Source organism: Rhineura floridana, chromosome 4, assembly GCF_030035675.1.
Source record: "Rhineura floridana isolate rRhiFlo1 chromosome 4, rRhiFlo1.hap2, whole genome shotgun sequence".
NCBI lineage: Eukaryota > Metazoa > Chordata > Lepidosauria > Squamata > Rhineuridae > Rhineura > Rhineura floridana.
The window spans coordinates 150,008,436-150,020,568 of NC_084483.1; the positions used below are offsets into that span (position 1 = coordinate 150,008,436).

A 12,133-nucleotide genomic window follows, 5' to 3' on the forward strand; every position below is an offset into this window, starting at 1 on the left:
TAAAAGGGCCAACACTTCCCCTCATGCTGCAGTAAAGTCTAGCAAATAGTGATTCCGTATTACAAATCCCCTCTACCTCCCTACGTTCACCAGCAAGCACTCCTCCTAAACCTTCCTCTTCTAGTTGCCAAAGTTAGAGGAAGGTACAAAGTTAGAGAAGTTTCACTTCTGCAATTTGCTAGTGTCAACATGATTGGAAACAAAAGTACAGTCAGAAAAGGGGGAAGGGAGAATTGGCTATAGCCAATGAGAATGTCCAAGGTTTTGAAATACTAGCATTCTAATGGAATATGTATGTTTTACAAAAAGTATGTGCAAGTCTGTGAAACACGTGCCTGTATGGGCAGCAAATACAAACAGTTATATGGGAGCGCAAGGGAAGTGGTGGGAACAATGAGGATTGAGGTGTAAGGGATGAATTATTTTCTTTCTGGACACATCCTGATATGATCTGCCCACTGGCATGGGATGGAAACAATAGGATCAAACAAAAGGAAAAGTGTGTGATGGTATGGACAATATGTTGCAGTTCCATAGCCACTGTATTAAATGCCTCTCTCTCTCCAATGCTTCTGTTGGTGTGGCAGTTAAAGAGTAATAGGAGTTAAATGGATTTTATTTATTATTTGATTTATATCCCGCCCTTCCAGCAGGAGCCCAGGGAGGCAATTTTGACACACTTGCTCCTCTGGTCTTCCAGCTGGCTGCCACCTTGTCATCTGAGATGCTCCTCTGGTTTTGTTGAGGCTGGCAGAAGCACCCCCACCCCCTGAAGCCAGTTTCCTAGCTGGAAGTTGACAGCATCTAATTGGCAAGTAGCACACATGGTTGTTATTGTACATGCAGGAAACCATGTGGCTTTATATCTAAAGTAATCTCAAGGCACAGTTATGTTACAGAACAATACAGGGGAAATATACCTTTAACAGTAGCTCACTGTCAAGGTTTGGACTTTAGTTGGACCAGGTTGCTATAGAACGCTGGAAAAACCACATCGCGTGCACACAAAATCCTCTATAAAAAGAATATTTTCAAAAACACAATCTATACTTTTAATGAGATCAAAATTCATTATGCACAATAATTTGTTTCGGAAAATTTCAGTTCAGTTGGTGTAAACAATCATGAAAGATATTTTATTGGGACTGTATCCTTCTGAATACTCTTAATGATGGGAAGTGCTACACTGTATAATTTGTACATGGACTTCTAATGATACATTCAGATTCCAAAAATACAGGAAGGCAGAATCATTAACTGCTGAATCAGATTATGAAAGGCTTGCTGTACCAAACATTTTGATATATTGTTTGCTGATTGCAAAATCCAGTTCTTTTTACTGGTATATTTATGTTGCTCATATATATTGTAAGCATTTCTACCCTGATATTCAACCAAAAAAGGCTCCCAGAATAACATGTTTTTACTAACTGCACAATCCTATGCATGGTTACTCTGAAAAAAGCTCCAGTGTTCAATAGACTCACTCCAAGGTAAATACATATAGGACTGCAGCCAAAAACACCTCGTTCAAGAAGATAATTAACAGCTGTCCAAATACTTGGAATGGCTGCAATATTCACATGGTGTTGCTTTTGCCTTATATTATGCAAATTCCTCATGAGAATATTGTGTAATCTCATGCTGTCACTTGGTTCTCAAAATGCTTGTAAATACTGTGTTTTGCAATGAGACCTCTTTATCTTTTCTATGGTCAATGATGAATCAAGTTTGTTAGTCAACAGTTGACTTGAAAATAGTAAAGTTCTTGAACATCCAAAGGACTACTGAAACTCAAAGCAAATTTGATGCTTCTCTTATAAAGCTTTTCATCTACCTCAAGGCAACGTTCTGTTCATGAAAGCTGCCCCAACCCCCTTGTCAGGGATTTCTTCCCCCTCATTGGCTCTAGTGCCACAGCCCATCCCATTTGGCAGGGTTCCCTGACTTTTGGATAAGCTTTTTTAAGGGGCTTGTGAGGGCAGCATGAAAAGGAGGGGACAGGGAGGTCAACTTCCTTAGCACCATTTCACCCCCGTTTCTCTGGTTCCAACCCAGTTCCTATGGACTGGTCTTTTGTTATTAAAAACTTACACAACCCTGTTCAGCTCCAGGTCAGTTGCTCCAGTATACAATTTATACAATTCATAGGAGGGGAGGTAAGAGAATAGTTTCATTGTTTCTCCTTTTCTCCATCCTTCTGTCCTTGTTTCTCTACTTCTTTAACATTCCATTGCAGCGGAAGAGGTATTTGTGCTTGGGACACCTCATATCATGTTGGCTTGCGTGGCATTGGCCAAACCCCTCTGGATCCACTAGTATCCCTGGGAAGTCCTTTTTCTTTGTTCCATTCGTTAAGTCTTTGGTACCGAGACACCGGTACCAATTGAAGCCTAAATCCATATGGTAGTTGATTCCTCCTTTCTGACTCATAGTGACCTGACTGACATACTTGAAGTCTCAAATCATAACATGGAAATAATAGTGACTGAATATCCCCTGAGTTTTCCAAGCATAATTTTATCCTCTAAAATCCCTCCTTGCTTTTGGGGAGATCTCATTTTCTCGAGAATCTTTACTACAATATTTTTTGGCTCATCACAGGTAATTAATCATCTCCCTTGTGATTTCCCCAAACAATCCAATCCTAGAGTCTTAAATGTATTTATTATTCACATCTACAACATTATTAATACTTGATTATTTGCTTAGGCCAAGCCAAGTCCAGGCCAAGCATTCAGGAATACTGCAGCTCTTTGACGAGGTGGTTTTCATAAACTCCAATCTGGATTAAAAGTCATTAGTAAATTGTTTTTCCACAACAAAAGCAGGCAGTTTAACATGCCATTTTTCTCATTCTTTCATTCTGGCAAATTTGCCAGTCCCGCATGTCCATATCTTTTTGATATAAAGCAGCTAATGGAGGTTTTCTAAGTTGCTGCTTCTTGCTTATTATTCGTTTCTTGTCCAGGAAACAAAGAGTACTAGGGGCAATTGTACGTGAAAGAAAGCATAGTGTCAAACTACAGATTGTAAAAGAGGGAAGTTCCCCCACAGAACTGCTATGGTTGACAACACCAGGCTTGAAAAGTAGCTTCGTACTAGGGAAATGCTATCTCCCTCCGCCCCCAACCAAAATGCTCAGGGCAGAGGTCACAAACCTTTTTACACCCATGGAGAGATGTGAATTTCTGAGCAAGTAACATGGGTGTTATCCTTCTGGTTTCTTCTCCCTCCCTGGATCAGCTCCCCATACACACAGACAAAGAGCACGCACGCACGCTTTGCTTTTCCAAGAAATCTGGGTAAAAGTCAGATTCAGTAGCATTAATCTGAGTCTTCAAACATGCTTAGAGCTAAAGGAGAAACTGGAAAAGTGGACGGCAAGATTATCTCTGAGCTGCCAAAATTCTCAAGTCTTTCTGAGAACTTTCAGAGATGCTGACTTAAGTGGGGGAAAGTTTACAGCAGAGGGGTTTTTTTCTTCCAAATAGTATTGTTGCCATAGCAAAACTGTGCTGATGCTCCAACTCTTTTATGGGGCCATGTCATCCTACAGTGCATCCAAGGAAGGAGACTAAGTTACAAAGTATCAGCCTTTCAAGTGCATTGTGGAGGGAAAGTAGGGCAGTCATGTCCACCACCCCCACATGACCTAACATCCTTTCTGAGATGCTTGCAAGGTGACAAGGTCCCAGAAAGAAGTCAGAGTGCCACTGTTGCAAACACAACAGCAAAATTGTTTTTAAAAGGGGGGGGTATTCTGCTAGTAACTTTTACACATGCAAGTCCCCCACCCCTGAAAGTCTTCTGAGTTTTGGCAGTTCAGTACCCAAATTGAAAAAAGTTGCACCCTCCTAATGAAGCTTGACAAGAGAGCTGTGAAGGTGTGAAGAAACATTTGAATAATGATTTAGATTAACCTTCAGCTGTTCTGAAAATGTAGAAAAGTATTACCTTCTATGAGGAGAATAAAGTGTTACTGTATTGGCATTTAATTTAAACCAAAGACCCAAGAGACAAAATTTCTTAACAACTATTTTACTTTTCTTTAGACATAAAACAAATAAGAATAATACATAGTATGAGGATTAGAAAACAGGAAGTTAATTAAAGTCTTCCTAGTTTGTTTACTGGCTTGTAGAAGGTGGAAGTGGGGGGGTCTACATATGCGAGCAAAAGCCTTATTCATATCTAGGCTTATTAAGACAAGATACCATTATCTGAACTCTCATAGCGAGTACCTCTGTTATTTTACCTTGATTTAGTTCCACGTTATCTCCCCACTTTTTGCATTTTCTGACTTGTCTTTTTCTGAGGAGTCTTTATTTTCCAAAGATTGCTTCTGGGGTTTCTCAAAAATGACAATCCCCAGGATCTGAGCTACCTTGTCAAGCCCAGATAGTTTCTTCTCAGCAGCATCAGCACTTATCTTCATCTGAGCAACCTCCTTTGCTATCTTCTCTTGTAGTCTGTTCACTTCCACCAGCAAGGGGTCTTCCTCTTTACGTTTCTTCCGCAGCATCTCCCCTGAGCCAATCAAAGTGGTGCAGTAGGAAGCATAAGAAAATGTTGTTAATCCATGGAAAATGGTTTTGGGTTGTTATTCTTATTGTAGTAGTAGTAGTAGTAGTAGTAGTAGTAGTAATAGTAACAGTAATAATAGCAGCCAGACTCAAAGGCCAGAAGGAATGTGTGCATTACTGTATGCAGAACTGGCAATAAGTTGTCTACAGTGAAACAGGATGCACCCTAATTAATTCCCTAGTTAGGATAATACCCTGGGATGCTTAGGATAGAAAAGAATGGAAATGCCCAGCATCCCTACCAAACAGGATCCCAGGGAAAAAAGAAGCATAAAATGAAAGAAAGCAGTACCTTGCTGTTTTGAAAGTCTATTTAACTCTATCATCAGATAATGCAGTTTCTTCTGTCGTGTTTCTTGTTCAGCCTTCAATTTCTTTCTTTCCTCTAATACCTGAAAAGTTTGTGAAAGAAAGGCATTAGTGCCCCGTGTCATGAACCACAGCAAAAGCAACACTTCAGGAATAACAGAAAAGAAATAGACATTTTCCTCTCAAGCTTGCTAATTCAAGAGTGGGATCCGCTTTACCGTAGCATTCACAAATTGTTTCTAGAATCTAAATGCTATTTGAAACACACCGAAAATCTCAGAAGACTACGTTTAGATTATATCCTTGAGAGTTTGCTGAAGTATTTTAAGGCCATGTATTGCCACAGTACCATTAAACAACAGTCAAAGAGCAAAAGACATTTGAGGTACTGTACATCCTGGTCCAAACACTATGTCAAATGCAAAATGCAGGGGGGGAAACCAGGTTAAAATAAAATTGTTAAGTGCTTTGAACTTGTGTAAAATGGCAAAATCCTAAAACACAGAATGTCATCTTAAATAAGGAATCAATTCTGCATTTGGTTTTATATATCATTATGAGTTAAGGAAAGATGCGCAACAGCAAATGTATTATATATTTTTGAACTATTATTATCCTCATTAGCAACTACATTGCTGATATGTGGAATGTGGCAAGACTGAAAAATAGACAACACGATATTCAGCTTTCTTATGCCTTTAGCTTCCTGTTTTCATAAACATCTGCTAACAAGATAAACATTCTCACCTTTTGTTTCTGAGAAGCCCGATTTCTATCATCGGGTATTTTTTCCTTAGCGCGTTTGAGAGAAGACTGAGGGAACAATCTGGAGCAAGGAGCAGCAGCAGGGGTTTGTACAGGCACAGATCGCTCTCTCTTCATGCCTCGGCTTGTAGAAACTGTCTGAATAACTCTGAGGTTGTAAAGTGAAGGATTTGGTGGCACTGTTAGTGTAACATGCTCATGTACATTTGAAGGTGCAGGATCAGTCTGTTGGGGAGGAGCGTATATGGGCCATCCAGAAGCCGCATATGACATATAGTGTCCATATGCATAGTAGCCAGGAGGGGGCATTGTGGGAGGTTGATAGTTTTGTGGCGGTTGAGTTGCAGAAAATGGCAAGAAGTGTGGGACACTATACTGGGAAACTGTGGGAGGAGGAAACAAATGAGGAAGACAAGGTGGAGCAGATGGGATTAGAGATATTGTGGGAGCAGGCTGCTCCGGTGGGGGAGCAGAACAATCTTGCCCTACAGGGTTGCTTTTAGGGTGCTCAGAATTTGAAACAGAAGACATCTCTTTAGATGGTGGGAAAGAACCAGAGGGTGAGAGAGAGCGATTCTGCCTTGATTCTGGAGAATGAGTGTCACTTCGACTGCGATGCCTTTCTCTAGATTCCAGTTTATGAGAAGCCACCAAATGACGATCAGGAGAACGAGATGGTTTTTTCCCATGGAGTCGTTCCTGAGTGCGGGCAGCAAGCTTACCAATTTCAGCCACTCCAATGTCAAGACCAATAGTTTTGAGCAAGTCATGAATTTTCTCAAACTCTGGTCTGGACTCTTCTGAAGTGTCTGGTTTTACAGATGGACTGGCAGGAGGTGGAGAACTTTCTTTCTTCCTTATGGGTTGTTTACCACCACTCACTGTTATCCTTTGAATAAAGACAGAGTCATCCTCATCATCACCGTAAAGAAATTTCTCTTCATCCTCAATGTCATCAAAGAGGCTGCACCTTCTCTTTTCTTGAGCACTGGTTGAATCTGCCATCATACCCAGAATGTGTGAAAAGCCACTCCCATCCTGGCTGGCTCTTTCATGGGGAAGCGAGAAGTCATTATGTCGGTCTTCAGGCTCTGATGTGGACTCATAATAGTCTTTCTGTTTTAAAAAACTCCCAAAATTCTGTTCGAAAGGGGAAGTGTTTTGTTGTTGGCCAGAATGTAGTTTCCAATCATGCACATTGCCTTGAGATGCTTTATTTGCAAATTCCATAACTGCATTTTTATTGAACTGTTTGAGGAAATTTGCCTCCTCAGCTGAATCCTGGAGCAGAGGCGGAGGAGGATCTGAAAGGAGGAGGCAGCCCTTGGTAGAGGCACAACTGCTAGAAAAGACTTCAGGCTAAAAAGAAAAGAATTGGCACTTGTTACTACATTACATAACAAAGCTAATCGATTTTCCAATCCATAAGACAGACAAAACTTTAATATAAGGAGATTTTTAGCCAGATTTAGTTTAGAACATTAATAGAAAACTGTAAGATAAAGAGTAATGTGAGACTGAAACAGATGCACCAGTTCCAAAATACAATGCACTTCTTTTAGCTTAAGATTGACATTTTGATCAGGGCTGAGCCAAACTTTCAGCACCCACAAACATTGTCCCCATTTGTCAATCTTTAACAGGATTCTAAAAAGAAAGAGAGGGAATACACTCCACTGCTGACAACCCAGGCTTGCAACGTTGTGGTACTGAACTATAAAACCACAAGTACACCAAGGCAAGCAGGCCTTGTTAACTGGCTATACAATCCCTGTCCCTATCCAATCCTACCCCCAATCAGAGTGAGGGCAATGAGAGGGCTTTGTTTGCCCTTAGTGACACTGCCATGTAGCCAAATCTGATAAGGCAGATTATGGCAGAATCAGGATCACCCCAATATACCCGATTGCCTAGGATTACACACCAAGGATACAGGAGGGGAAAAAACAATGTCAAAGAAGTAGCAACAGAGGAACACAGTGGCTGTGGACAGGCGCAAACAGACACAAAAATATACCTTGGAAGATTTGAGGGGGAAATTTTCCACTAACCCCCCCCCCCAAAAAAATGTTTTTGCACTAAAATGTTCACAGCCTCTAGTTATGACAGCTGCAAAAAGAAAATTCGCACAGGTATTATGTTACCATTGTCAGAACGAAACTGATTTTTTTTATATGTTGAAACCCTGAGATAGAGAGGGGAATGTCAAAAAGGTATTTGGTATAGCCCAGAAAGCACAGTTTTGAAGAGCAATTTGTAATTCTAGTATTAGGTTCAAGCAGATAAAAACTCTGCACTAGATGGTTTTTGTTGTTTGTTGTTATGTGCCTTCAAATTGACTATGACTTATGGTGACCCTATGAATCAGTGACCTCCAACAGCATCTGTCGTGAACCACCCTATTCAACTCTTCAATTCCAGCCTACATACAAATGTGAATATTATTATGCTTATTTAATTTACATTCTACCCAGAGCGGAATTTGTGTTCGTTATATGCCTTCAAGTCGATTATGACTTATGGCGACCCTATGAATCTTTTTGGATGTATTCATAGGGTTTTCACGGTAAGAGGTATTCAGAGGTGGTTTACCATTGCCTTCCTCCAAGCCTACGGCACCCGGTATTCCCAAGCAGTCTCCCATCCAAGTACTAACCAGGCCTGACCCTGCTTAGCTTCCGAGATCAGACAAGATCGGGTGACCCAGAGTGACTACAGTTAAATAACACTTTGTAGTTCAATACAAAGTTCAGAGGTACAGTTCCAATAAAAATCTTAACTTGGTAGTATCTATTACTTTTTTTCTCCACTGTACAAAATACCTTGTTCCGATGTATTATTTATTAATGTGTTAAAATATTTCTAGCACCTTGCCAGAGGCTCTTTTCCAGGTTCCATCTATATAAGTGCACTACACACATAGAAGAGGGAGGGTCTGTGGAATGCACTCCCATGGAAGGTATACCTGGTGCTAGCATGCTTTCTTTCTTGTAGCAGGTTAAATTATCATTATCAAATTACATATTATCATCTAGTTGAGTAGTTTTGCCTTCTCAGTTTTATTGTATTTGTGGTTGTGTTTTCAGACTGTATTTGTAGAATTTAAATTCCTATTATGCCTCCCTGAAATCCATTTTTAAACTGATGAAGATGCAGTTTATAAAGTTTTAAAATAGGTTAAAAAAATTCCATACAATTAGGGATTTCACAGCTATATAGAGAATAAGCTGAACTATACTTGTGTCTATTAGAAAACTGTGGATTTCTCCCTAAAATTCAGTCTACTGTAAGCACTAAACCTACCTCATTTCACGCTTCTCTAGGACAGCTCTGCCTCACAGAAAGACTTTTAAAAGACAGAACTTCTCATGAAGCTTGATGCTCTGAATTTTAAAACCAGTAAAATGTCTTCATTCTAAGAAAAATGGTATCCAAGATGCTGATTATCCTGTGATTTGTACTAAATCAACTCCACAACAGTGAGGGTAGCCTGGATATTGTTTTGAGGGTATTTGTTCCAGAATTAACAGAGACTAAGTTATTAGTAAGTTTTAAGATTAAATAAAGAGCAGCAAAGTGTAACTGACAGTTTAAAATGGGAGAATACAGGCCAAACCTGCACGGAAGGATCGCCCATGCGTTTCTTCAAGATAGACTTTTTGGGCATTGCTGGTGCTTCATTTGGTCTGTAAAGGTATCGAAGTTCAGAAGATTGTAATCGGTCTCGACTGCAATTTCTGCTCAGCTCCTCCTCTTCTCTTTTTCTCCTAGCACATTCGAGTTCACGTAAATCCTCATCCAGGTATGGTAGGCTTGGGCTCCTACCAGGATTTCGTTTACAGCAGTTCCGTGTCCCAGATAAGAAACCTTGAGGTTCAACGCCCATATCAAGAAGTCCATTGTCTCTGTCATATCGAGGACATTTAGGTTCTCGCCCTTTATCCTCTGATAAATATGAGGACTTTCTAAGTAGTACATCATCCTTATCAATTTCCCTTGGGAGATCCTGTAGAGGGTCATAGTTCCTGCTGTAGTCTGACTGGTGGAGGAAAACATCCCTACTGCGATAGTCCACATCATGTCTCAAATTGAAAGGACTAGAAGGATTTTCCTTGTGAGAGGGATATCGCTCAAGGCTTCGAGGGCGTGAAGGGCCTCTGCCAAGTATTGGACCATCAGTCAAGTCATCCCTGATAAGAAAGGCACACAACAAAATCAACAGCTTGGAAAAACACAGCTGAACTCAAGTTGGCATGAAGTGCCCTACTTATGACCACTCAATACTTCTTGCTTTGAACACAAGATGCCTGGTTCTGGGGATTTGGCATATTCAACAATACCTTCATCCCTCTACAGGTGAAACTATGTTGCTCTCAAGGAAATATGCATTTCACAAATCTTGTTATTTATAAGCATAGCAGACATGCAACAGAATCAGAATGGAAGAGCCAAAACTTTAGAACAGACTATAGAGAGCCAGTGTGGTGTTGTGGTTAGAGCAGCCTTTCCCAACCAGTGTGCCTCCAGATGTTGTTGGACCACAACTCCCATCTTCCTGACCATTGGCAATGCTGGCTGAGGCTGATGGGAGTTGTGGTCCAACAACATCTGGAGGCACACTGGTTGGGAAAGGCTGGGTTAGAGTGTTGGACTATGACCTGGGAGACCAGGGTTTGAATCCCCACACAACCATGAAGCTCACTGGGTGACCTTGGGCTAGTCACTGCCTCTCAGCCTCAGAGAAAGGCAATGGTAAACCACCTCGGAATACCACTTACCATGAAAACCCTATTTATAACCATCCATAAGTCAGGATCGACTTGAAGACAATCTATTCTGCTCATGGAACTCTGAATCCAATCCAGTATACTTGGTTTATCTTATGCACAAGATATATATACCTTAATTGTTTTATTGTGGTTTTGAACTACATATAAAGTTTTTTTTAAAAAAAATGGTCTCATGTAAAGCGTGCACACAAATGTCTAGCTGACTATCTAGGGCCCATAAACTTCTATCAGGATGAAAATAGAAAAAGTCAGCAACAGAGCATTTTAGTGTTTTTACAGTAGTAGAATTTCCCCTCATCAGCAACAATATTGTAGTTTTGAGTTCAGCAAGTTTCTCATCCTCCAGTCTTTAAACAATTTCCTTCACATACTGCTTTCCCCATGTTAGTTTAACAAAGAATCATCTCTGAAATACTACCGAAAATAATTTTCATGCACGTTTTTTCAATAGATTGATGAAAGTTAACATAAAACATGTATTCATCACATTCACCCTGCTCTTTCCAAACACCCTTCAGAATACTGTTTCAGAAGTCAAAATCTATTGGAACTAGGGTTGCCAGGTTCTTGGCCTGAGACTGATCCTGTATCTTTAAGAGAAGAGAAAGTCAGCCAAGTGCAGTTGTTCTTGCAACTCTGTAATGGGAAAAACCACAAGGTGGAATTTTCCCTTCCCCCTCCACAACTTTTAAAGATACAGAAGACCACTTGGTTGCCAGGCCAGGCCTACAAGAGGTCTTCTGTATCTTTAAAAGTTGTGGAGGGGGGGAGAATTCCACCTTGTGGTTTTTCCCATTACAGTGTTGCAAGAACACCTGCACTTGGCTGACTTTCTCTTCTCCTAAAGATATAGGATCTGTCTCAGGCCATGAACCTGGCAACCCTAATTGGAACCCAGCACTCCACGTGACACTATTTGTTGTGGGCCCCACTTGTGCTTTCCTTATTATTAACATGGTATTGCTGTTGTTTTTCGTGTGTCTGAAGAGGGTTTGCTCTAAAAGTGGCAGCTCCTTCAAGAAAAGGCATTTTCAATTTTTTAATATTGAAATGTGCTGCTTTGAACCATACAACATCTGACTATAGATCATCAAGCACAATTGAAGTTTCACTGTTGCAAGTAGAAGCAATGGGGAAGTTTCACTGTTCAATTGGCAACTGAACACAATTAAAATTGTGACACCAATTCATGTCATTCATGTAATTGTTTTTCCTAAATATACCCTTTTCATTTTAGATTTTATTTTAATGATCATTAAATTTATATACCACCCTTTGTCAAGAGACCACAGGGTGGTTTACAGCCTAGAACATAATAATATACATCAATGCATAACATATCTACACAATATGAAAAAAACAATTATAAGAAATAATAAAATACAAAGTCTCAACATGAAGTTATTACCTACTTATCTCATGTACAATTGTAAAACATACATATATAATAGCAACAACCTAAGAAATAAAGGAAGGGAAAATCAGGAGCAGCGTATATAGAATACAAAACAATGCACAAGTACACATTCTTTTCTCTATACCAAAGCAGCTCTCAATTCTCCCCACCCTCACAGAAAATGACAGACCCTCCCAGCTCTCACCTGGGAGCTTTCCTACCCTCTCAGAGTCTCTCACTCTGGGAGAGTCTCCACTTCCCTGCCCCTCACTCAGGATCCTTCCTCC

The 12,133-nt window shown here is 40.3% G+C and overlaps 1 protein-coding gene across 5 annotated transcripts in view; it reads right to left on the bottom strand.

Moving 5' to 3' along the window:
• Positions 1-12,133, bottom strand: part of LOC133383661 (zinc finger protein 318-like) — a 32,558-nt gene that overhangs the window by 14,203 nt on the left and 6,222 nt on the right. For 2 of the 5 annotated variants that reach the window (XM_061624770.1, XM_061624768.1), the window contains 4 exons: positions 9,277-9,850; positions 5,643-7,019; positions 4,879-4,978; positions 4,026-4,530 (listed from right to left, as the gene is read on the bottom strand). In XM_061624770.1, coding sequence (XP_061480754.1) covers positions 4,265-4,530; positions 4,879-4,978; positions 5,643-7,019; positions 9,277-9,850 — 2,317 coding nt within the window. In that variant the 3' untranslated portion in view covers positions 4,026-4,264. Of the gene's footprint in view, positions 1-1,343; positions 3,302-4,025; positions 4,531-4,878; positions 4,979-5,642; positions 7,020-9,276; positions 9,851-12,133 lie in introns of those variants that run through there. The other 3 variants (XR_009762365.1, XM_061624769.1, XR_009762366.1) reach the window with 3 other exon arrangements.